General features: G+C 36.2%; 1 protein-coding gene and 1 long non-coding RNA gene across 14 annotated transcripts in view; both read right to left on the bottom strand.

Annotated features, from left to right (window-relative positions):
* Positions 1–17,372, bottom strand: part of PAM (peptidylglycine alpha-amidating monooxygenase) — a 156,731-nt gene extending 139,359 nt beyond the window's left edge. For all 12 annotated transcript variants that reach the window (XM_021084551.2, XM_021084556.2, XM_021084559.2 and 9 more), the window contains exons 1-2: positions 17,097–17,372; positions 15,940–16,060 (exon numbers count right to left, since the gene is read on the bottom strand). In XM_021084551.2, the coding sequence (XP_020940210.2) occupies positions 15,940–16,060; positions 17,097–17,182 (207 nt within the window). In that variant the 5' untranslated portion in view covers positions 17,183–17,372. The remainder of the gene's footprint in view (positions 1–15,939; positions 16,061–17,096) is intronic.
* Positions 17,373–17,477: 105 nt separating this feature from the next.
* The window catches only part of LOC146405659 (uncharacterized), a 117,209-nt gene continuing 107,011 nt past the window's right edge, over positions 17,478–27,675 (bottom strand). Inside the window, exon 4 of one of the 2 annotated variants that reach the window (XR_014838453.1) lies at positions 17,478–17,544. This is a non-coding gene — a long non-coding RNA (uncharacterized LOC146405659). The remainder of the gene's footprint in view (positions 17,545–27,675) is intronic. The other variant, XR_014838452.1, reaches the window with a different exon arrangement.

Raw genomic sequence — 27,675 nt, 5'->3', positions numbered from 1 at the left:
TAGTAAGTTTGAATATAGTTCAAAGAAAAAACTCATTCCAAATTGATGATTTCCTGAATTGACTACAACAATGAAGATTCAAGACAGCTCTTAATTTGATTAGTGTGCTCCTTCATAACATGGTGATTCATAGGTTTGCAAATCTCTATTCTCGATAAAGCTCTTAACAACAATAAATAGGTTATAGAAAGTTTAAAGATGTAAGGAAATGATCTTGGATTCATATACGTGTTAACTTTTTGGATAACTCAATTTTTATTTTGGGGAAAACACGTTATGGAAAAAAAGGGAAATGGGGAAATAAATGATATACAGTCTTCCAACAAACTTGGAGTATTCCAACAGCAGCTGACTTTAAAGCACTAAAAGAGTGCTGGATTTGGCTTTTATTTGCTTCAGTGGCACTTCAAATCTCTTTGGCTATTGTAGAAGGTTTTCAGGTCAACACAAACCAAAGTGAAAAGGGAATATTGTGGGCAGTAACTGTATGAAATACCTTATTTATTTCAACTGACTCCTGCCACAACTGATTGAAGGACTAAAAGTCCCCTTATACCTAAGAGCCATGGGCTTTTAGACCCAGCTTACTAGGCTGATTAAATAAATGATAGGTAGAAGAAAGAATGGTATATATACCTCTGGCAGAGTTGAAGAATTCATGTTGAGTAAGATGAATTTTTTACTCTCAACTCTGAGCTATTTAGGGCAGGAACTTAATTTCCTCACCCCTGAGCACAATTTTCTCCATTTTGTATTATGGAGTGGTTATGACTGCAGAAAAACAATACAGAGACTCTTTGTTAACTTCTAAACTTGTCTGACCTCACTACAGTCACCTTTTTAACACCTGCATTTACCCAGGCTACCAATCTATCTTCTTTCTAACATCTAGTGTGTCTGACTTTAAAGTCTGAGGCAAGTAGATAAAACCACAACAGTAAAATATCTGTGAATACTGCCTTAGCACTAATGAAAAATACATGGAGATAGTTAATATTTTAACATGTCCAAAACAGGGAAGCTAAATAATACAACTAATAACATCAACTGGAGAAACAGTAAGGTAAACAGAGAAGCTGCATTTTCATAGCAAAGTGATCATTCAGTTGGAAGCAAATGATTTACCATAGCTCAAGCTAGCTCACCAGAAAATAAATAATTTTTTATTTCCATAGTGAAGGCTGAAATATTTTCATGGTGTTTTTCTGCCTGAATTTAAATTGACGTCAGTTTAAGAGTTTGTTCTGTTTTGGATTCTATTTCCAAATGAAAACATTTAAAGATAATCTAGCAAAGCCTTTTCAATCTTACACAAAATTATTAAATAAGGGTGTTAAAGTGTTAACTGTATGCACATCTGAGATCTATGAAAGGAAATTCTCCAATCTAGCAGAAACGTCATTTGCCCTTTGTAAATCGATGTTGCCATGGCAAATGTTTTTATTTAATACTGTATTAGCTGAGTTGGGAGGATGACATGATGCATAGTAGCAATGTACTTCCTATTTTTATATACCTTCCTCTCCAAAAATGTTCTGAGCTTCGTTGGATGGAGTGACTTCTACATGCTGAAGCAGAGCCATGTCTTTAAAGTGTACATCAGATTTGTCCCTTTATACATGATTGAGTAGAATACATTATCTGTGAAAAGCAATCTGTGCCTGGAAAGAGTGTGTTCTGCACTTTTGCTTAAAGAATTCAACATTCAGGTGGAATGGCTCCAAATGCTTCTCTTGAATGGGGTTATTGAAATATTAATTCAGGCTACATAAATCTGAAAATAAGTGAAACAAAGGATTTTCCTGGTGGCTAATAAGTGCAGAGAGGATCACTTTTCTTGCTAATGTGGAAACATAGGCATGATTGCTTCCACAAATATCTTCAGACTGACTATAATAGAAGAATGACCCCCCTACAAATCTGGCTGTATTTGTTTCTAACCTTGTACCACATTTCCTAAATTCTTTCATTAATCAGGCTCTCTTAATAGCACTGTTGCAAAGCAGAGGAATAAGAATTAAAAATTTATCAATTAGAAGCATTGTGTAGAAAATCCCTCCAAAGATTTCCAGAATGTCAGGAGTTCATATCAGGAAGATAGAGGATCCTTTTTGGTGATATTGTTTATTTCCATGTTAAATTTTAACAATTATAAAATAATAGAGGATTTTTTAAAATGATAAAACAACTTTGATATATACTAAAAAATCTGTTGTTGTCCTCCTCCCCTGCTACCTCTCCAAAGGAACAGTTTCCAATTTAATGTTCCTCCTTCCAACTGCCCTCATGTTTGTACAAAAATATCTATCCAAACAAATATAAAGAAATATTTTATTAAGAGTAAGATGGAGCCACACTCTGAACATGACTCTGCAGTTTTCTTTCTTTTTTTTCTTTTTTTTTTAGGGTGGCATATGGAAGTTCCCAGGCTAAGGGTTGAAGCGGAGCTGCAGCTGCTGGCCTATACTACAACCACAGCAATGCCAGATCCGAGCCATGTCTGTGACCTACATCACAGCTCACAGCAACTTCAGATCCTTAACCCAATGAGTGAGGCCAGGGACTGAACCCACATCCTCATGATACTAGTCAGGCTCATTACTACTGAGCCACAACAGGAACTTCCGGCAGTTTGCTTTTCTCGCACAACGACAGTGCTTCTGGAGCAAGACACACAGACCTATCTTAGTCTTCCACTTAATACATAATATTCTATAGAATGATCTCCCACAATTTTAGGGATGAATACTTATACTTTAAAAGATAATTCCAGATAGCATTCTTTAAAAGCTTGTGGCAATGCATCCTCTACCAACAATGTGTGAGCCTGCCCATGTCTTTTCATCCTTAAAACTCCATATATTATTGCTCTTTACAATTTTTCTGCCATATCAATGAGTGAAAAAAAAATAGTATCTTATTTTTTCTTTAATTTTAATTGCTATGATTACTAACAGGGTTGAACTTTTTCAGTCTGTTAATTTAAAACGAATATTTTTTGTTTACTTTCCTTTAGGGTTGCTTGTCTTCTCAGCAGTCTATAGGACCTCGTTTTATATTTAGCATATTAGTCCTTTTTCTGTCATATATGTTTTTACTCATCCTTAGCCTGTTGTTGGTTAAATAATTCTCAACTTTGAAAGTTTGTGTGTGCATACACATATATATGCATATGTGTTTAAGTGCATATATTTTTACCTTCCCAGTCTCTTCTGTAGTTAGTAGTCTGCTCAGATTTTTAAACATCTTTTTAGGTCAACCTGGATACCTAAGTATTTTCTAGAAAATCATTTCCTTAAGATTATAAAATTTACCAACAGAGGTGTACATAACGGTGTCTAAATTTTTTTCATCTTTTCGAATACCTAATAATGTATAATTTTTGCACTTTTTTATCCTTAGGTTTGACGTGGGCTTATCCATTTTATTATATATATTTTTTTTTATTTTTTGGCCATGCCCACATTATATAGAAGTTCCTAGGCCAGGGACTAAACCCATGCCACAGCAGTGACCTGAGCCACTGCAGTGACAATGCTGGATCCTTAACCCACTGCACCACAAGGGTACTCCAGCTTATCCATTTTAATGGATGTTCAAAGAAATGGTTTCTTATTTTGTTTAGATTACTTTTGTCCTATTTTATTAATTTAAACTTTTGTCTTTATTATTAATTTTTCCTTTTTATTGATATGACTGCTCTTTTTCTCATTTTTTAAAGTTTATGTGATTTTAATTTTATTCTACTTTCTCATTATAAAAGAATTTAAGGCTGTGAATTTTACTCTGAGTACTGCTTTAGCTGGGTCTCATGGGTTTTTGTTATCAAGTATTCTCCTTATATTATTCTCTAGATAATTAAGAATTTCAGTTTTAATTTTTCTCCTTGTTTCATTGGTTGTATAGAGAATGGTCCTTAATTTCTAAGTAGCTAAGTTTCCACGGCATCTCCTCATCATCTAATTCCAGTTTTACTGGATTATATCAGAGGATAATAGCTATAAAACTCTAATTATTACAGTAAGTTTAAGTTTCTTATTGTCCAGCTATGTATTTTTTAAATAAATGTTTTATATACATTCAAAAAATGTATATTCTCTTCCTAAAATGTAAAATTTTATATCTACATGGATATTAAATTATATTTATTCTATGCTAAATATACATTAAATTAGTCTGTTGGTTAAAATATACAAATTGTATACAATTTCCTTCATTGCCTTTTGGAATCTATTTGATATACAAACTATCCCTCTATAATTGTATGTTAACTAACCTTGCTTTGAATTTTTGTTTTACATGTTTGATAGTGATGGCTTTTGGTGCTTAAAGATATATAGTTATCCTCAGTAAACTGTACTACTAGATTCTTTTAAAAACAAAATTATAAAAGTTGAGATTCTGATTATTTAATCTGTTTATAGCATTATTTCTAGGATGGTGCCTTTATAATGAATCTGTTTTTTTTTCCAAAATCTCTACACATTCTTTAAATCCTATTGCCTCTACAAAGATTCTCCTAATGAAGCAAGAGAGAAATGCAGATTTTAATCTACTTGTATAAGGTGCTTTAGAAAATTAAGATTATGGTCCTGACTAAAGTATTGTTGCAATTACCCTCTTCATGTTCAACTTGATCCTCTGTAATTCTTCAACTATTCTAAGGAATTTATAACACCTTAGTATCTTGCATTAGTTATTTGATAACATGTCTTAACTTACCCATTGTAATGTACTTCGGGGAAGAAATAATAAAAACTAATGGTTTGCTGAATGGTATTGGGCTTTATACATATAAATTCACCAAGATACAATCCTATCAGATGAGAGCTATTATTGGCATCATTTTACAGGTAAGGAAACTGACGCCCATTAAGGGTTAAGGGTCTTGCCTAAGATCTTGCAACCAGCAAGCTGCCAAACTGAACATGTGGTTTATCTTATTCTCATAATGACTTATAACAGAAATGAGGGATGAGAGACAAAGGAGTAAGGAAAGACTGCAGGAAAAATAAAGAGCTTTAGAGGTTGCTATAAAGTTTTCAGTTTTAAATGTGAGGGGTACAGGAAGCTCTAAAAGGGTAATCATAGAGGGTGCTGTGATCTGATTTCTGTCTAATTAGGAGCTCTGTAGCTGCAGGAAGAAGGACAGATTCTAGGAATATAAGGGTGAAAGCAGATCAGTTAGGAGAGCTGTTGTAATAGTCCAGGAAAGAGAGAAGGGTGCATGGGCCAGAGAGGGAAAGATGGGTGTGGTGACAAAGGGCTGGATTCTGGATATATTTGGAAGTAGAACCAATAGGATTTTCTGGCATATCATTTATGGGGTGTGAGAAACAGGAGCCAAGAAAGACGCCAGTGTATTTGGTCTAGAGTAACTAACACAAGAACTGCCATTTACAATGCAGTATTTCAAACAACAGAACTCTTTTTTTTTATGACCATTTACTTATGAAAACTGAATAGGTAACTAAGGGACAAAGATCATAGTGCTGTTAACCATATATTGTTTTTTTTTTTGTGTGTGTGTGTGTGTCTTTTTGTCTTTTTGTTGTTGTTGTTGTTGCTATTTCTTGGGCCGCTCCCGCGGCATATGGAGGTTCCCAGGCTAGGGGTTGAATCGGAGCTGTAGCCACCAGCCTACGCCAGAGACACAGCAACGCGGGATCCGAGCCGCGTCTGCAACCTACACCACAGCTCACGGCAACGCCGGATCATTAACCCACTGAGCAAGGGCAGGGACTGAACCCGCAACCTCATGGTTCCTAGTCGGATTCGTTAACCACTGCGCCACGACGGGAACTCCCATATATTGGTATTTTTATTCTCTGTGTTCTCTAAGTCAGAAGACACAGTTCATGAGATGTCAAAGGTTAAATCTATTTATTAGCCTAAATGGCATATGCAATGGTTTCATTCAAGGATCAAGACACAACAGTCCATGGATGGCTGCCTGTTTCAGTAAATAAAGTTTTTAATTGGAACACAGCCAAGCCATTCATTTACATATTGTCTATGGCTTCTTTCTAACTATAGAACTTACAAGTGGGACCTTATGGCTGGCAAGCCAAAATATTTACTATCTGACACTTTAAGAAATAATTTTCTAATCTCTGGCATAGATTTAGACAGGAGTAATTCAAAATTGTGTTAAACTACACTAGGATGACTGCAATGTGTTTTTCAACAGCCAGGTAATCAGAAATATTTTATCAGAATTCAGATTAGTAGCATTTCTTTCTGTATAGACATGAGAAAATATAAAAAAAATAGTTATTGAATAATTTAGGATAAAGCCACTAATATATATTTTGTTTGTTTAACAAAAGGAAGCTTTTATTTTATAAGATATGTGTAATAAAAAAATGAGTGAGTGTGTGTGCATTTGTACATAGACATGCACATATAAAAATATACAATAGTAACGTTTTCTGGGAAAGATATAGGCCATTAACAGATTGGAGGTTCAAAATTATGAAAAATAAGCATGCATCTCAGATTCAAATAGATCTGTATTCAAATCCTTATTCTTCAATTTACTGGCTACCTGGCTATGGACAGGTTATTTAATATCCATGAGTTTCAATTTCTCATAAAAAAGTTGGAACAGGAGTTCCCGTTGTGGCTCAGTGGTTATCGAAACTGACTAGGAACCATGAGGTTGTGGGTTCAAGCCCTGGCCTTGCTCAGTGGGTTAAGGGTCTAGCGTTGCCATGAGCTGTGGTGTAGGTTGCAGACGTGACTAGGATCCCGTGTTGCTGTGGCTCTGGCGTAGGCTGGGGACCTCCATATGCCATGGGAGTCCCCCAAGAAATGGTAAATAGACAAAAAAAAAAAGTGGGAATAACAGTACTTTGAACAGAAAGTTTTTATGAGAATTAATGAAACAATGCTTGTACAGTGCCTATTATAGTAATTTACATAATGAGCACTCGACAATGTTTTCTCCTTTAAAAAATTCAGTAGAAAAAAATCAAACCAAAAGGACTCCAAATCTTATTGAAAAAAAAAATAGGTGATTATTAGGGAGTCTCTTACACTGCAGTTACTTTCTCTAACATCCTCTTAAGTACTGCGTTAATTCAAAAATAGCAAAACTTGCTGGATCATATGGTAGCTCTATAATTAGTTTTCTGAGGTACCTCCATGCTGTTTTCTGTAGTGGTTGTACCAATTTACATTCCCACCAAGAGTGTAGGAGGGTTCCCTTTTCTCCACACCCTCCCTACCATTTGTTATATGTAGACTTACTACTGATGGCCATTCTGATTGGTGTGAAATGGTACCTCATTATAGTTTTCACTTGCATTGCTCTAATAATTAGTGATGTTGAACATTTTTTCATGTGTCTGTTGGCCATTTGTGTGTCTTCTTTGGAGAAATGTCTATTCAGGTCTTCTGTCATTTTTCAGTTGTGTTGTTTGTTTTTTTGCCATTGAGTTGTATGGATAATGTGAGAAAAAGAATGTGTATATATATGTATAACTGGGTCACTTTACAGAACACTGTAAATCAACTCCAATAAAACTTTTAAAAAATATATCAAAAATTAATTGAAAATAAAAGTCTCCTTTCTGTTTCTCATTTTTAATAAGGAAAAATGGTCAGTGTATATTTGCAGCTCTCAACCAAGATATCTGACAGGTTTAGATTACAGTCACAGTGGAAAACAGTTAATAATTCAATCATATCTTCCATAAGTGAACATTAAATAGATTTCTGTAAAAATAAAGAGGAAGCATCATAACTCAAACTTAAATAATTAGCTATCAACTATATGAGATCTTCACTTGTCGTTTACAAGATCCATTTAACACTTTTGTATTCTATTTAGTTGTATAATTGAACCCTGCTGTTAATGACTTGCCTTTTTGTTGTGTTTTTTTTTTTCTTTGGCTGTGCCATGGCAGGCAGAAGTTCCGGGGCCAGGAATCACACCCATGCCACAGCAGTGACCTGAGCTGCTGCAGTGACAAGGAGTTGCCACAAGAGAAGTTCAGCCTTGCTGTTATTTGTTGAATTATAAAAATAAATACAACTTAATAATTTGACATGCAGCATCCTAAATGATACTAATCCCCTATTAAAATAGAAAATGGGACAACAATTTAATGTGAGGCAGCTAAATAAACAAAACAAGGGCCTGATGACCAACCACCCTTTCTAATAATCACCACATTTTCTTTGCTATTAGCTTCTCCATTGGTAAAATAGATAACATTACTTCCTCACTTGAGAAAGAAGAAGGGTATATCATTTTAATTCTTCTGTTGCTCTTTTTCCAAATCCTGAAATTTTATACACATTGCCTAAGTCTTTTTAAATAAGAAGCAAATACTAATCCAGAATTAGGCTATTTCTCGATTTTTCTTCCTCAATGGCAAAATTACTATGCTGCTTCTATTTTTTTTTTTTTTTTTTCGTAAAGGGAGAAAAACTAAGAACGGAAGAAAAAGAAACACTAAAGACCATGAGTCATGTTCATTTTAGCACAGTGATTTAATGCACTCTGTCTTCAACCATGGTCTATTTTTTCCTGCAACAGAAATGTACTCGTGCAAGATGGGCTACTGGAGCACCACTTCTGTCTTTTACACTCATAGTCTCACAAGTCTTAGTTATTTTCCAGGCAGCTTCTCTCAGTCAAATCCCATTAACTATGTTTGTTCTAGTGTGTAGATGAATCAGAACAGGACGAAGTATATAGTGGCAGATAGGTCAGAGGGCTGGAGAAGGCAAAAAGGAATGCGGCTGCTGACCACACAGCAGTGGTCAGGGCATCCACTGGGGTTGCAGATGCAAACTCTGGGGTTAGGGGTGGCTCCTCCCTGGGCATTTTCCACCAATTCCCCAGCTGCTTTAGGAAGAGCTCAGATACACTCTCTACAATTAGCATAACAGATAACCTACTGTTGGTGCCTAGAAGGCTGAGGTTAAATTTTCTCCTTTTGTGAAATGAGGCTTAATCTGAAAGTCAAGCTGGCATGTGAGGGAAAATGGAGAAATGCAAGTGTGGGGTGTCTCCCTTCCTTTTATTTTTGTGTCCAAAAGAATACTTAAGAGTTTCTATTTTTTAAAAATGCAAATACTGTTACATACCAGTACTAGAAAGGAGACAAGTAAATCACAACCCTGAAAGAACTAAAACTTATTCCACTAAAGCCTCATTTTTCTGAGGTCCTTGTTAATTTTGTCCTGAATTTTAAGCACTGACTGGGGATACTTTTTTTTTTTTTTCTTTTGCTTTTTAGGGCCACACCCATGGTATTTGGAGGTTCCCAGGCTAGGGATCAAATTGGAGCTACAGCTGCCGGCCTTAGCCACAGCCACAGCAACTCCAGATCCAAGCCACATCTGTGACCTACACCACAGTTCATGGCAACTCCAGATCCTTATTCCACTGAGCAAGGCCAGGGATCGGATCAAACCTGCAACTTCATGGTACCTAGTAGGATTCATTACAAAGGGAACTCTTTTTTTCTTTCTTCTTTTTCTTTTTTTTTTTTTTTAAATGAGAGTTGCAACATTTATTTCAGGTTCTCTCTTCGGTTTTTTGCTTCTATTTTTTTTTCTTTCTTTTTTGTCACACAGGCAGTATATGGGAATTCCCGGACCAGGGACTGAACCCATGCTGCACAGCAGTAACCAGAGCCTCAGCGGTGAGAATGCGGAACACTAACCTGTGGGCCATTACAGAATTCTCTGGGGTTACTTTTTTTAATTCCACAATGATTGAAATAAAAATACATTTAATATATTATAATATCCCCCAAATCAGCCATAAGCCAAACTTTCATACAAGTGACTTTGCATGAAAAAGTTTAATTGGCATTCTGAATATAAAAAAATTAAAGCACACAGCAATTCCGCATCTGTATTACATACCTTATGTATTACATACCTTATATATTACATCTTTGATAAATAGATATCCTGAGGAAATCTGTTTGTAAGTGATGTTATGTTAAGAGCCTGATATTTTAAAACTGATTTCTTAAACTAGTTCAGAAAGAAAAGCCTATGAAAGCTGGGTTCTTATTACATGATTATACATATTGCGGAGGCAAGGGGACTTTCTTCAGTTAGAAGATGAAAAAGTTAACATACACATTTCTTTTCTTTTCTTTCTTTCTTTTTTTTTTTTTTTTTTTTTTTTTTGGTCTTTTTGCCTTTTCTAGGGCCGCTTCCACGGCATATGGAGATTCCCAGGTTAGTGGTCTAATCTGAGCTGCAGCCGCCAGCCTACACCAGAGCCACAGCAACGCGGGATCCGAGCGGCCTCTGCGACCTACACCACAGCTCACGGCAATGGCGGATCCTTAACCCACTGAGCAAGGACAGGGATCGAACCTGCAACCTCATGGTTCCTAACTGAATTCGTTAACCACTGCGCCACAACGGGAACTCCTTTTTTTTTTGAACCCATATACATTTCTTAATGGTTGTTTATTTGGCGGAAAAAGCAAAGAGGAAGATCATGGGAAGCTCTTGAGAATATTTTGTCGGGAGTATATTATTCATTGTGCTTTTATTTCAACAACTACATTCTTTCATCGTCATTTAAAAATAAGTGATAATTTAAGCCTTGAGTTTCACTTTTCAACTTGTTGCCCTGGGGTGTCTGATCTTTAAACTCAGAATCATTTATTTTTCTGTTGTTCTTGGTGATAGATATTTTGTGCTCAAGAACACAGGGAAAGACGGCTTTACAATTTCAAAGCTGATCTGTGACTGGTCAAGAGACAAATATAGAAGGAGACCAGAATTTATAAGAGGTTCAGAAAGGAAAAAGTGTATTCCTCCACAGTTCTCAAACTACTCCCAAAATAAGGAAGGAAAATGACAGCCTAATAATCCTAGGAAAGAAATTCATTTATTATATGGTTTCAAGTTATGACGTTCAGAGAAAATATTTAATTTTGCAAAATTATATTTTCAAAAAATTAGTTTACATTTGTAAATCCTTAAACCAAGATTGTAGGGAACCTAAGCGGCACACATAACACATAAATAAAATGCAATCTAAACATAGGATTTGAAAAGACTTATATTAGATGAGTCCTTTTTTAATAAAGTCAATTTACAAAGTTCTCAGCAAAGTGGAGAAATCCAAGCTGATTTCAAATAAATATAAAAAACATTATGGTTTCACACTGACGAAACTGCTTTTGATAACTTCTTTTCTAGGCATAAAAGAACTTTAAGAAAAACATATCCATTTGCAGTGTTCATTCTCTGATCATAAAGGCCATTTTCAACGGAAATTACTTACGAATAAGCACACTGAGAAACTTACCTCCTTGCTTACTTTCCCCAGGTTTCTCTTACATGGGTTCATGCTTACTGTTACTTGTTTGTTTGGCTACCTCTCCTCTCCTCACCATGTTGTCTTACCTTCTCCATGAAGTCATGACTGAAATTACAAGGTCTGGCAATTTCTTCTTCATCTTAAGGCTCATTCCCATCTCCCTCAATACACGACATAACAATGAATTCACATTTCGTGAGAACTTAGCAGGCAGGGGGCAACTGAACATATCAATGGTGTTACCTTGCTCAGTCCTCAGAATAATCCTGGTTAGGTACTATTATTATTCTGTCTACAGATGCAAGACCTGCTGGTTAAGAAAATTCCAGAGATGACACTACAAAAGCTGGGAAGAAACTGCTGTCAGTCTGGTGCCAAAGCCTATATTCTAGCCTACTGGATTTGGTTTAGATCGAGACAATATAATTTATGTAAAATCACTGTAATTATGCCTTATTTATTCTATTTTATAATCAAACCCCTATGGGATAGTTAACACATTACATTGATGATAATACCTTACAATGACCATGAGCTGGCAGTTTATCAAATTATTTTATTTGTCTATATGAGAGTTGGTGATAGCAAAACCCCTCAGGGTCCCTGGTCAGAAAGAAAATCAAATGAGGAAGAAATAGTGCTAAAAGAGTCTCAAAATACCACTACTTCAAGTCTCTGGATTCGAAGCCGGTGCCATCAGACACCAGATTCTACTTACTTTACCTCTATTCTAGGCTACTTAAAAGCTGCTCACTCTTTTCTCCTTCATCTTCCCCAAAAGATTAAAAAGAAATTTATTAAAGAGGATAGAAATTATTTTTTTAGGCATTCCCGTCATGGCTCAGTGTTAACGAATCTGACTAGGAACCACGAGGTTTTGGGTTCGATCCCTGGCCTTGCTCAGTGGGTTAAGGATCTGGCATTGCCGTGAGCTGTGGTGTGGGTCACAGACGTGGCTCAGATCCTGAGTTGCTGTGGCTGTGGTATGTGGTGTAGGCCGGCGGCTACAGCTCCGATTGGACCTCTAGCCTGAGAACCTCCATATGCCATGACTGTGGCCCTAGAAAAAGACAAATCAGACGAAAAAAAGAAAAAAGAAACTTATTTTTTAAAAATTTCAAGTCAGAGAAAAGAAAGAGTGAGTTTACTTTGAATATAAAACTGATATTGCAATAGGTAATAAACCACTTTCCTGAGACTCTCAACAGCTGGTTTAATGGGAGCAATTTTTTTTTTTTTTTTTTTTTTGGTCTTTTTGCTATTTCTTGGGCCGCTCCCGCGGCACATGGAGGTTCCCAGGCTAGGGGTCGAATCAGAGCTGCAGCCACTGGCCTATGCCAGAGCCACAGCAACGCGGGATCCGAGCCGCGTCTGCAACCTACACCACAGCTCACGGCAACGCCGGACCGTTAACCCACTGAGCAAGGGCAGGGACTGAACCCGCAACCTCATGGTTCCTAGTCGGATTCGTTAACCACTGCGCCACGACGGGAACTCCAATGGGAGCAATTTTTTTAAAGGTTGCTCTGAAGTCGATGGTATGGCAGAATGGACTGCATCCCAGAGGTCTGACACGGCTGGATAGTCTTTGCTCAGACACTAATGCAGACCTGAGAGCCATCAACAAAACTAGTTAGCTGTACTATATGTACTATTGCTAAGTATACCTTCTCTTCACTGCTATTGCACATCTGCTTGTTTCTCTATCCAAACTTACCTAACGATCTCAAGTTGAACGTAAATCAGATTCACTGATGCATCTTTCCTATTGCCAAAACTTAAGATTTACTTTATAAAACAAACAAAACAAAATAAAAAAAAACCAACTTGTTGAGTGAATATACCTCTTTAACCAACCTGGTCTGCCTCAAATACCAACTCAAGTTTTGGGTCTTCAGTTCTTTATTTCTTTAACTTTTGTTGCTCTTCTTGATCTTCTGCCATTAAAAAAATACACTTTAACTTCTCAAGGGCCTTCCTTGTTTCTACATTTTAATTACTCCTATTTTTCTTACATGATTTTCAAATGTTCTAGTCTTCATATTATAGTTATTCTTGATTTCTTTTTCTTTCTGTTCTTTATCATTCTATTTTCTTGATTTTTTTTTTGCCAAGTACTGATTTCTTTTCATCTTTTATTCCTTTCCTCTAACATTTTTTCTTTTGTTTCCTTTCTTACTTGCTTATCTCCTCTCCTCTTAAAGATGGGTATTAAACTTAGTTTCATCTACATTTTAAGACAAGAATACTTTCTTCACCAAAAGTACTCATATTATCACAGTTCTGAATCTTCCTCACTCAGTTCATGAGGAAAAAGTTCATGAGGAAAAGAGTTTCTGGGGTTTCTGTATCCATTTCTTCCTGAGTATTCTCAATAGGAGGATAATTATCATTTCTCATGAAAGTTTATGAGGTATATGACCTATATGCCAGCTGGATCAAGTCATGGCACATGATCAATAGAAAGTGATAGGGAAAGTGGAAGAAACCAGTTCTGAGATGATCAGACAGAACAAGTAATTACTTACACAGGTAGGAAGTTTAAGTTTCAAGTCAGAGAAAACCCAACTCAATCTGGATGAAACAAGAAAGGCTAACATAAAGGAAAAGTCCCTAAGTAGCAATGTGACCAAGAGCCTCTATTCTTTCAGTATCTCTGCACCGTCATCAACAGTACGAGTTTTATTCTAGACATGGCTCCTCTCATGAATTCAGCAGACCCTAGGACTTCATACCTTCTGTTCACATGCATGAAAAAAAAATGCATTCCCAGCAAAGGTCCTAAGATTTGACTGGACTGGTCTAGGTCACATGCCTTCTTCTGAACCAATCACAAAGAAAAGGGAAGTAGAAGACAGTGATTTGCTAATCCTAGTCCCTGTGCTCCACCTCTGGATCCTGGGTAAACAGTTCCCTGGGAACCACAGTGAGAAGGAATGGTAGGCTGGAAAGGCAACCAGCAAACGTGCATTGCAAGAGGCAAAGCTGAACGCAGACAGTTCAAAATAACATGCTGCAATTTCCTTATTAATATATGTTGTTTTATCCATAGAGTTATTTTGATAATTACAAGATTATGAAAATTGAGCTCCTCTTCCTTCTTTTATAATTAATTCCCCTAGGAACTTTTTCTGAGAATGTTCACCCCAACACATTAACTATTATGATTATTGTTAAATAATTTAAGTGTTTTTACTGTAAAACAAAGGGAAGAAAAAAAATAACAACAGAATAATAACAAACTACAACAAATGACTATTTGAGAAAATGATATTTTTGTTGGAAAAGAGGGCTTAATGAGTAACCAGTGAATATTTTTACAAAGTAATATAAAGTCATTTTAAGCAAATACAGCAGAAAAATCACTTTTAAAAGTGAGAAGAGACAAGAAGAAGCAGATTTGAGAAGTGAGCCACTATCACTGTTCTTTCCTCTTCCCAATCTCATTATACCTCTTTTTACTAAATACTAAATAAAGAGCTTATAAAATGAAAAGGCCAGGACACTAATAACTAAACATACAGAAAAGTCATCTGCTTGGTCATTTCGGGATAGGCAGGGCTGAGGGAGTAAGGGCCAATTTTACAACAGTAGTTATTTATAAATACTTAGACAATGCATGGATATTCAAATAAATGAATGTCAATCCTTAGTTGTCCAAAAAGGACCATGTATGTCTTTGAGCTTCTGAACATTAATTTCAAAAGAATTCTCCACAGTATGTAGAACACTTTTATTTTCTCAGTACTTTAAAAAAGAAAGAAAGAAAAAGAAAGGACAAGGGGGAGGCTATCTGCAACAGTGAGTCATCAGCCACTGCAGCTCTACAACACCTAGGTCTTTCCCTGTCTCTGCAGCGTTTCAAAAGAAGAAGACTATCTTTTAATGACATACATAAATCCCTGCACTGTCTGGCTGAAAAGCATAATTAATTCTGGCTTTTTCATGCTCAATGAAACACCTTGCACACATGACAGTAGTGGGTTTGAGCTTCTCGTTTACACGTAAAATAGGGAAAGCCCTAGCAACAACCTAGTTCTACTCAAAATGCTCTTTAAGTCACGGTAGCTTGAGTTCTGCCACTATTTCTTCAAAATATATTCTCTTGTGACAAGCAAATCATGCTAAAGAAAACTCACAATCGGCCACCTGTAAGAACAGTTTTTTTTTTTTTTAACTTTTCAAAGTGTAGAATATTTTATTTTTCAAATTCTTGGCAGTAAACTCACGCTTTTACTTTTCAACCTGTGGCTGCCATAGAAGGGTATTCATACAACACAATCTCTCAGCTGCAGCTTCTCAATATCATATATCTTTATTACAACATTTTTTTCATATTTTAATATATACTTACATGCTGCATTAGAGGCTATTACTCCATTGAGAATTTCAACACATAAATTTTCAAGGTTCCATTTCAAAACACAAATAATATGGGTAAACTTTTTAAAAAGAAATTTAACCAAAAATTTACTCCTCTTTATATTTAATTATTCTATCCCTATCTGAAGAGTCTTGGAAGCAAATGTCTCCTTTTAAAGAACTAACTACTGCTATAAATGCAGTATTTTTCTTTTAATTATAGACTGTATACAGAACATGTGAACAATGAAATACAGAATTCCTCTCACCTGTTTAGGTGTAACCCCAGGCATGCGAATATCCAGTGCAAAATCTGATGAATCAATAGGAATTACTGGTCTGGTGGTACCAAGACATTCATTAGAAAATGATCTGGAAGTTTCTTTAAACCTTAAAAAATAAGAAAATTTCTTTGAACATAATGGAATCTTAACTGGACATGAGATGGAACAGCTTGAACATAATGGAATCTTGACATGAGATGAAAAAAATGAATTCTATGACTTTAAGGATTGTTAAAAAAAAACAAAAAAAGATTAAAGATTGTTGATTTAGACCCAGAAAAGATGTAATAACCATATAACGTTCTGTAACATTCTCAGAATTGAATTGTAGAGTCCAACAGCAACATACACTCAACTTGTAAACAAAATATAATCAGAGTAACCAAGGATACATTTAAAACTTGATTCAATAAAAACTTGTCAAAATATGTATTTGTTTCTAGCTAATGAAAGTACAGAATGAATTAACTAGAATTATCACAGGCTGGCCAATCTTCTAATGGCAGAAATGTTAACTACAAGCCAGTAAAATTTCTGTAACTTATTTTATGAATAATAGTTATGAATAACTATTACTAGTCAGAAACAAAAAACGGACAATAATATTGCTAGGAGGCAGAGCTGTATGAGGGGGTAAAAGATTGCAACATGAATTACAAATGTACAAGTGCATAAATATTTAACACAGTAATTAAGAGGAGCCTGTATACAGCTCAGTGTTTTTCACCAGCTATTACAGTCCATGATCTGCTTCTCCCCATCACTTACCTCTCTTGCTATTTTACTCTTTAGGCTGTTATAAACAAGAAGGCATTCAAGGCTAAACGACTACATTGTAGTTTCTGAAATACCTCCCCAAGAGGGAGTAATTAGTATTGGAAATCACAACTTCCAATTGGAGTTTTGAGAGCCAGTGCAGCTTGGCTACCAAACAGTGGGCTTTTTCTGTCAGGTGGACTTTACAAGAAGTTACTGTGCTAAAATTCCAAATGATTCCAGCGAAGTTAATCAACCTTGTATATTTCTCCAACATTCTGGTTCATAAGTGATTCCATTTTTCAACAGCATGCACAGAAACCATCCAAACAACATTCCGCATGTTTTTTTTTAAAAAAAAAAAAAAACAAAACAAACACACCCACCTCTTAAAGACAGAAAGTGGGCTTCTGAAACCCAAACAGCTGCTTTGAAAAACAAGGAGAACTAGCAGGCTAGGAAAGCCAGCCATGTCCACGCTGCTCCGGCCCCGCCGGGAGGACCCGGCAGCTTGGCGCTGGGCTGGGGCCGGCGGTAGGGCAGCGGCGCCGCCAGCAGCCGCTACTTCATGGCCGGGGCGCGGCGGGCGTCCAGCGGCGGCCACACACCATCTGCCCGGAGAGCCGCGAGGTGGACCGGCCGAGGTGTCCGAATAGGGAGCCGAGCCCCGTGGGAAGGCGGTACTTTTGTTCGGTCAGCGAGCGGAAGCTCTCCTCCCTTCAGAGGTGCTTTCTGCCTTGGTGCTGGGGCTAGACGTGCGGGTTCCTTATCGCTCGGGAGTGACAGGGACTGTGAGGGATATCACACAAACCCGCGTCAGTCATCATTCAGAACCTGCAAAAATAGAAGCAGATAATGGATGACTAACACATTACAGCATTTGTCCTCAGCAAATCCCAGCTGAGGTTCTTTAATACATTAGTAGTTTCACAAGCTTGAGCCCAAGCCTGGTGAAAATGCTGGTCTGTTGAGTTTCCTCCCCTACGACCAGCCCCCAAGATTTCACAAACCCTCATAGCCCCTCGTCTGCTTTTCGCTCTTTCCTCCTTCCTCACACCCACTCTCTTTTTCTTTACTTACTTCTTTCCCCCTTTTCCCTCACATCCACTCCACTCTCCGAATTTCTTCTCCTTACTTCCTGTATCATTCTCTTCTATTATAAAAATGCACTTAATACCTCTGCAGAATGTAAACAAAGTTATTCACACTACTGATAGGCTAAGGCACAAGAAAGGGGGAAAAAAAAACCTAAGACAGAGACAAAGCACTTGGATACAACAGTAATCAGATAGAAAAGGACTTTGAGAACAAAGGCATGTTTATATACATGCATCACAGAGCTATAGATCCGAGGAGAAAACACCCCCCTGCCAGCATGATCACCACAGAAGTAAGCAATCACTGATGTTCTCAGAATTATTTTAAAACAAACCAAAAATCTACAGCTATTATGCTATATGAAATGGCCTATTTAAAAATCCTAAATCTAATATACAAAGTAATAATTCTTTACTTATAATACACACCTCCCAAAAGATACTCTTTCTTGAATAAAGTTTGAAGACTTAATGCAATGCAATTAGAAGCAGTAAGGAGAATCTAAGCTGCCCCACATGAATTTTATCTACTAAGGGTATGATCAAGAAGTTAACATTAATGTAGATGAGAGGCTGTGCAGAACTATTACAACATCTCAATATTTTGTGAAGAGGGCTCGACTAGGCCAAATTTTAAAATATGTGTGTTTTGACTTTACTGTTGTTCTGAATATATTACAATGTAACCAAATATGTTGGTTTAGTCTGAAGGCATTATTTTAAAACCTATCACTCAAAATATAAAAATACTTTCAAAGAAAAAACATTTCCTAAAGTTTTACTTATCACTGAATATAAACATATTTTGGGGAATCACAAATAAATCCATTGGCCAGATGAATAACAGTAAAAAACAAAAATCAGTAAGATCATATAGAAGTGCTCCATGAATAATAAATTAGTCTCTAAATCATCCTCTGGAGATCACAAGACACTAAAGCTAAACAATACAAAACAAGCAAACTAAAACTAAAACTAAAACAAACAAAAAATGTGAACTAAACTTTAAATCAGAAGAATTCATGGTCATTTCTTGCTAGAAGAAACATACCTTACACCAAATATAAATAAAATGTGATTGACTGTCCAACCTATTCAAGGATGCTTGAGGTTCACCAGCATCCAAGGACCACAGTTAATTTACATAAGCAATGGCATTTTTAAAAGACTGATGATATTTGTTTGAACTTTCTCTTTGGCTTGCTATGTGAGCTTTCAGAACAAAAATGTTCAGCTTGGTCAGAATCCTGTGGGTAAAGGAAAGAACTCCTTATGGGAGAAGACAAACAACTGGCCAGAAGGCTATGCTATTGCCTTTGCTGACAATAAAATGTAATCTGTATAAGGATAATACTACACATTCCCTGAAGTTCTTTCTCTTTATACATGTGTGAAGAAGGGATTATATTTTATTATTTCATGCAGAACAGCATTCAAGGACAGTCCTTTTTCAGTTGGCAAGGAGATTTGGTGTTATACAAACACTTGAAAACAAATTTAGTGTTAAAATTCTTTAACAGGAACACATCCTTAAGTGCTAGTCTTTGAAAAAAATTCCACTTATCTCTTTGATTGATTTTATTACCTTTGATGTCCCTGAACCACACACTAAAAGAAAAGGGAACTGAAGTTGTGGGTAAAAGCAAAGTTGTTATTTGCAGCCATGCAGAGAACAAAAGGTCTTATAAAAATGAAAGCTAATTGTGCTTCTCGGTTCTTGATGCCTTGTCAACTAAAGACAAAATACAAATCATCATATGAAAAAATCATGTCTAATCATTTCATTTGTTATTTTACAATACCTGATAATTGTGGAATATATATATATATATATTTCTATGTATAATATTCAAATCTCAGTAGTCTTCTTCAGGATTAAAATATTCAAAATATATTCCTTGAGATAATTCATTTTCTAATTCAAAAATACTTAATTTCATATTCTGTACAAAATATTATATGTTGGGATTTTATAAAATGAATTAAAGTAAAAGAGAAAATAGTCTATTAAGGGAGATGTGGACTTGACACAAGTAATATAAAGTGTTTTTAGAATGTAGCAGTCCTGTAAGAATACGGTAAAAGGGACTCAGGGAATTTTAGGGAAGGAAAGATCACTGCAACCTTCAAGAGGAGGGTAAGAAAAAAGAGAAAGGTAAAGCAGTCTTCAATGGAAAAGGTGGCCACTGAGCAAGAGCTTGGAGTGTGATTGGTTTTCTGCAGTGGGAGCTAGAGAGCATCTATTCCAGGTGAGGGACACAGGAGCCCAAATGGGGAGAAAGGATGTTTGAAAAACAAGTAATAGATTCTGCCTCCTAGATGCAAGCTGCAGACCCAGATTTGATATTTTATTTGTAACACAAAGCAAATACTCTGTTTATACATTATAAATAAATTCTTAGCAAGCATGATGTATAGTTTATACCTGTACAAATGTTAATTCTAGGAGCAGTACTATTATGTAGACAGTAAAGTCTAGGACAGAGGACCATAAAACTAATATGGCTTTTAAAAGTGAGCAGTCTATTCTTTTCCATTTTTATTTGAAAAAAAAAAAAGATGGTTGAAATTTGTAATTAGTCAAAGAATCAAATATATTGTCCATTCACTTACTGATTCACTTATCAACAAGGAGCACCAGTACAGCATAGAGTCCAACAGCTTGTAAAGTGAAGAAAAACTGCCTGGATTTCACCATTGACTAGCCTCAATTTCCTCATCTGCAAAATGGAAATAATTCTACCATCTATCCTTGTTATAAGGAGTAAACGAATTCATACCCTTAGAATAGCGCCAGACACATAAATAAATTTTCATTTTATTTTAAGGAGATTTTATGTGGTTTCCTACAATAACTTATGATTAAACTGATTAAAGGAAGGATACATATCCATTCACTTAGCAATTGGACTCTAAGGATTTACTTTTGGGCAAAAATTGAACAAGAGCACAAACATGTTATTAAGAGTATCTACTAAAATGGATTATAATAACAGATAGCTGTTATCAATGCCCATCAATAGGAGATTGGTAAAATTTGGGGAGAATATTATGCATCCCTTTAAAAAAGGACAAATGGGTGTATTTTTATAGGCAAGGTCATATTCTATGACAGACTTTTTCTTTCTGTATAACTTAAAAAAATGTTTAAACAATCTCAAACCTACAGAAATACTGTGAATAGAAAGATTTTTTTTTTTCTTTTACCATTTGAGAATAACCAATTGCTGACCTGATGTCTCATCACCCCTGGCGTCTTTAGTGTATTTCCTAAAGTACATTCCACTATAGAACTACAATATAACTATCAAAATAAAAATGCTCACTTTGATACATTACTTTCATCTAATCCTCAGTCACCAAACTTTGTCAACTATCCCAATAATATCCCTCATAGCAAGAAAATCCAGTTCAGAACCAAGCATTTCATGTAAAATTATCAAGTCTCTCTAGAGTTTTCTTCACTCAAGGACAGTTTCAGTCTTTAACTTTTATGCCCTTGACTATATTGAAGATTGCAGGCCAATTATTTTGTAGAATGCCGCTCCATTAGTGTTTGTTCTTTACTTATTAGGACTATATTCAGGTTGTGCATCTGTAGCAGGAATACCACAGAGATGATGCTGTATTCTTCTCCCTGCATTTGTACTAGTTATCCATTGCTGCATACCAAATTACCTCAAAACTTAGTAATTGAAAACAATAAACATTCTCTCATGTAGTTTCTATGCATCAGGTAAAGAAAAAGCTTAGCTGGGTGATTCTCTCAAGAGGTTGTAAGCCAGATGTTGGCAAGGGCTGCAGTCATCTGAAAGCTTGACTGGGGATGAAGGATTTGCTTGCCTGATGGCTTACTCACAAGGCTGGCAAGCTAGTGCTTGTTGTTGGTAGAAACAACATCTCCTCACAATGTGGCCCTCTCTCTAGTGCTGCTTGAGTGTCCTTATAACATGCCAGCTGATTTCTGCTACACTCAGTGATATCTTATTGGACCTAGCATCAGAAGTCACACACCATCACTTCTGTAATATCCTATCCATTACACAGATCAGCCCCACTCAGTGTGAATAAAGACTAATAAGGCCACGAAAATGAGGAGACGAGGATCATCTTGGAATCTGGCTACCACAGTATCTTATTAGATATAATTTTGATTTGTCTCATTACTGAAGATGTAAATTTTGCTCATATCATTAAGTGATGTCCTCTAGACTTTTCCACTGTAAAATTACCACTTTTCTCTTTGTAGTTAATATTTTTTGGTGAAGAGGTTATTTTTGACTTTGTAACTATTCCATTTCCCAGCAAAATTTAATTTTACCCCTTTACTTATTATAAATCTGGACACAAAGTTTCCTATTTATTTCAGTGGGGTTTTTTGTTTTCTGGTTTTTTGGGGGTTTTTTTGTTGTTGTTGTTGGATTTGTTTTGTCTTTTGGCCTTTTCTAGGGCTGCTTCTGCGGCATATGGAGTTCCCAGGCTAGGGGTCTAATCGGAGCTACAACTGCCTGCCTACACCACAGCAACAGCAAGGCCAGATCCAAGCCGTGTCTGCGACCTACACTACAACTCATGGCAACACCGGGTCCTTAACCCACTGAGCGAGGCCAGGGATCGAACCCGCAACCTCATGGTTCCCAGGTGGATTCGTTAACCACTGAGCCACGATGGGAACTCCTCAGTAGGTTTTGATCTGTTTATTTATTTACATTACTTACCTTGATGCTCAGAGTATCTCAGTCATGACCCTTTAAGCTTGCTTTCATGTCATTTTGATATGTCCTATCCTCCTTCCTTGCTTTTTGTGCCCTCCTCTATCTGGGCTCAAAACCCTCCACCAGACCTTGCTCCTTGTGTTTTTTATCCCATTTGGCCTTTGCTGACACCCTACACCAGGCTGCCTACACACATGGATGCCCTCCTCACCCTGTTTCAGATGTGACACCCCAATCCAAGCCATCACACTCTGCTCTCCTCCTTACTCCAGGTGGGCTTCAAACCCCATGCCAGGCCACCCATCCTGAATGCCTGCCTTACTCTGCCCCAAATAACAGCTTTAGGACTGAATTTTTCAGAAAGAGAAAAGACATTAATTTAAAGAAATCAAATTATAGAACAGTATACACATACATTTAAAATTCTGAAGTAACAGAACACAGATTTCCAATGATCTTCAATGGGGATAGGTTAAACAAAGAAAAAAACAGGGAGGCATTCACGGTTCATTTATATGCTTCTGCAGTCCTTTTAACTTTCACAAGCTTATATTACTTTTGTAACCATAATAGGGATATATTTATATGTGTGTGTGTAATACATAAATATTTCTATAAAATATTTTATAAATATTTTTGTATTTTGTATAATACATTTAAAATACTGAATATGATTCTACAGATTTTAATTTATGAGTCAATTTCTGAGTTCAGATTGTATTTTGAAATATAACTCTTCTTTTGTTGGGAAAAAACTTTACAAACTAAATTTTATGGTGGTTATATAGCTCTAAGGTAAGGTTTCTCAAGCTCAGCACTAGCAACATTTTGGGCTCAATAATTCTTTGTTGCAGAAGACTGCCCTGTGCATTACAAGATGTTTAACAGCATCTCTGGGTTCTACCCACTAGATTTCAGTTGCACTCCCTGGGGTTGTTAACAACTAAAAATGCCTCCACTGTTATATAAGTACTGCTCGCTAACCGACTGCACCACTGGAGATCCAGATATTGCCAAATGTCTTCTGGAAGGACAAATCAAAAATCACCCGAACCGATGGGAGTTCCCATCATGGCGCAGTGGAAATGAATATGACTAGGAACCATAAGGTTGCGGGTTCAATCCCTAGCCCCAGTCAGGGGGTTAAGGATCCAGCGTTGCCATGAGCTGTGGTATGGGTCACAGACGCGACTTGGATCTGGCATTGCTGTGGCTGTGGCATAGGCCGGCAGCTGTATTCCGATTGGACCCCTAGCCTGGGAACCTCCATATGCTACAGGTGCAGCCCTCAAAAAGCAAAACAAAACAAAACAAAAATGCCATCGTTGAGAACCACTGCTGTAAAAGTTTATTAACATGCAGCTTAATTTTAAATAAAATGTGATACAATAATACCTGAATTATTGTAAATCAACTATACTTCAGTTTTTAAAAAGTGATATCATTCCCTTCAACTATATATATATATGAAATGAGATATAAATTGATTTTTAAAAGTACTTGCAAATATGTAACTTTTAAAGAATGGAAAAAGAATAATCATAATAGCAACTAACATTTATTGACTTACAGGCTCAGCATTGACCTTATGCATATTATCTCACTGAACTCTTATCAATTTTAAGTACCAGTTATTATTCTCATTTTATAGATGAGCTTAGAAAAATTAACTAACTTGCTCTGGTTATAAAGCAGTAGAGCAAGGATTCAAATCTTGGCTTGCAGACTCCAGAATCGATCCTCTTAACTCATGTTCTTCAATATAAAACAAATTTTCAGCATAGCTAGGGGTTGTTTTCTTAAAGTACAACAAAAAGCAAATTCTCTGAATATCATTTTATTGTGAAAAAAAAAAAACAGCCAATGTTTATCAAGCAGTTACTATACAGCAGGCACTGTGCTAATAATAAGCATTGTATACAGATTAGCTCATCTGAATCCTTACAGCAACTCTATGAAATTTGTACTATTATATCATTCCCATTTTACTGAAGTGAAAACTGGAAACAGAATTGGTAACTTGCCCAGGGCACATAGCCAAAATATAAACACAGGCAATCTGACGCCACAGTTGAAGACCTTAATTATTCAGCTTTAAATGCAATCTAGTTTGTTTTTTATTTTTTTCATTCATATATTAGGAAGCATTAACATTCTACAACATTCAAAACATTCCTCATTTAGCTAACTCAGAAAGGAAAAAACGAAGATCTATGACAAGGGTCCAAATCAGATCCCAAATATAGGTTTTGTCTGGCATGCAAGAATTTTGCCTAACTCTTCCCCTGAATTTGAATTCTGCGTAAACATTTCAGAATGAAAAGAGTTCACATAAAACGTGTGTCTTGAAGAGTTATAAAATCTGGCATCACTAGACCCACATTTCCACATGGGAAGAATCAGCTGAATCAAGAAGAGTCTTCCTTTATAGACAAGGTCAGCAATCTGCAGATCACCACAGTCCCCACAGCTCCCTATTTATTCCCAGATCCTGAGGCCAAGAGTAGTGGTTTTAACTGCCACTCAGCACTGTGGTATAGTTTTGCTGTCTGTCCTTTTTGTTTGTTTTATATACTTTGCTGTTTTGTTTTGTTTTTTTTTTTTTTTCCATTAACATTACTAGCTGTACCCTAAAGTCATTTGCGTTGGGACCCCAGAGGTACACTCTTCTCTATGTGGGAAGAAACACATAACATCCTGCACAAAGCAGTGTTTGCCACACTTAAATACACTAAGTTGCTGCTTTTCTTTCCTTTCTATTTTTTTTTTTTTTTTAAGGTTTTCTTCACTAGCATGACACACTAAATTCAATGGCGTTTTCTGCACTTGGCTGTGTTTGAGATTCATCTCTTCTTAACATGTAGCCAATTTGAAGTACCCTTCCCTTGCAAATCAAAATTAGCTGGGTATCTATTAGAATATATGTGATAAACAATCTCAGGGGTACCATTCAGCATTTGATTCTACTGTAATAAGAACTTGCCAAGAGTAACAAATTTTATTTATTTAATTTCTTGGTTTCCATGATCAGTACCAGATGCCCTTTAAATATGTCCATTAGTCATCCAATTGCTCAGTCCTGTAAATATTTCCATGGGGAAAAAAACAAGAGACATTATTTTTAATTAAGTTTCTCAGCTTTGACTAATACAAATGTTACTTCATAACACATGTATCTAAATTCAGGGCCAGCATATTTTAATGTAAGATAAAACAGATCCCTGTGTTCCAATCAGCACACATCCTTTAGTTGAAAGGACTGCACTGGGAAGTTCTCAAGAGACCAGCGCACTGCACAGGAGAGCATTAACCGTTACTGATGATGTCAGAGAGTGGAACGGTGCCTTTGTAGGCTACTCATTTGCCCACCAGGTACCTCATTTACTTATAAGCTTAGAATGTGACAAAAGATTTTGTTTCAGAAATACAGCACAAAACACTTCAGCAGCTATGGTCAACTTTAAATATTCTTGCTGAGTTGGGGAGCAGGCCTTGAGCTTGGTCCTACAGGGTCATTGAGCAAATGCCTCTGGGTTTTCTGTCCTAACTCACAGAACAAGTCAGAGTTGAGGGCCTACATTTATAGGCTATCTCTAGGGCACTTCAAAAATTAAATTCTCTTCTTCTTTCAAAAGTCTTTTTTTTTTTTTTCTTTTTTCTCCCCTAATAAAGAATGACTCATTGGCTGAAATAAGTATTGAAAGATCTTTTCATTACCTTTGTAATGCTTCCTTTGTGGGTCCTGCATTATTATTTTCTATTTCTAAGAGGAAGTTGTCATAGAATGAAGGGGACTGGTGTGTGTGCTACATTTAAGAGCAAATATTCAGTCCCAGGCACTGGGCTTAGTTGGATGTGGTCTGAAGGCAGGGATCTATCTTTGCTTCTGTCTTTCTTACAGCTAATCAACATATTTTTTAAATGGGATGTTTTCTTTTGTAGGGATTTTTTTTTTTCCTGTTTATGCTTCCACATCCTTACACATAGTTATTCCTGAAGCATTTCAGTACATATTTTTTAAATGCCTTCCTATGACTTCAGAGGCAAGAGCTATTAACTACACATGAACCTGGATCAGATCCAGAACATGCAGTTACAAGATAAGTATTCTCTATTTCGATAAGTAAAAAATTTTCAGGAAATTTCTAGATTTTCACTCAAAAATAACACTGAACTTTATCTTTTGCTTCTTGTGCTATTCACACAGAAGCATTTTCTCCCAGAGCAGAATCAAATTTTCAAATGATTCATGTTTTCCATTTTGAATGTTCACATCCTTACAATAAAATACCCATAAACATACCTCTTGCTAACATAAAACTTTTGCTATCCTTGCCTTTAAGCATCTCGGATGCATAATTACATTCCTTCAAGTGGAATCGATAATCACAAAATGCTATTACATAATTGAAAAACTTATGGGAATTTTTGTTAAAGATCATGAAAGAATGTCAAAACATTCTCTCATTTATACAATTCTGCTCATCTGAGTTTATGGAATCCCTAGAGGGATTCCATAAAATATATACTACACACTGCCCCCTCAATCCATATAATTTGAGAGCCATTAACAAAAGAAACACAACTGCTTGAAAACATTTTAATGTCTTTTATTTTAGGGTATAGAAGCTTCAGTAAAATATAGCTTAATCATAAGAAGACTACTTGAAATTGTAAATATGCAATTCACCACTGAAAGAAGTACGATATATGAAAGTAGCTTATATTCAGATATTTTAATTTCTCATCTATAATAATAAAAGTTTTCTTTGATCAGTGTCCCCAAACTCCCCACGAACTATCAATGCCGAGCTGCATAATGTTCTTCTGGCTAAAAAGGATCAAAGCATTCTTGTTTGCTAGAAGTCTTTGATATTGCTTCACAAACAGGTGGTGAATTTATTTCATTGCTATTAAACCATTTCTTTCTGTCTTGAGTTTAGGAAGAAATGGTTTATTTTAACAAGGTGCTTACAGACGGGCTTGCTCTCCCTAATTTTTAATCTTCTTTACAAGGTTTCCCATAGTGACTTGCACTACACCCTGGAAATGAAATAAGAGCTGAAAAAAAAGGAGTTCCTGTTGTGGCTCAGCGAAAATGAATCTGACCAGCATCCTTGAGGACGCAGGTTTGATCCCTGGCCTTGCTCCGT

This window comes from Sus scrofa, chromosome 2 (assembly GCF_054392235.1).
Source record: "Sus scrofa isolate SSC_HxYL_T2T_F1_AM1 chromosome 2, Sscrofa_HxYL_maternal_Yorkshire_Landrace_v2.0, whole genome shotgun sequence".
NCBI lineage: Eukaryota > Metazoa > Chordata > Mammalia > Artiodactyla > Suidae > Sus > Sus scrofa.
The sequence above is the reverse complement of the archived record's forward strand: the minus strand, read 5'-3'. Positions and strand labels throughout refer to the sequence as shown.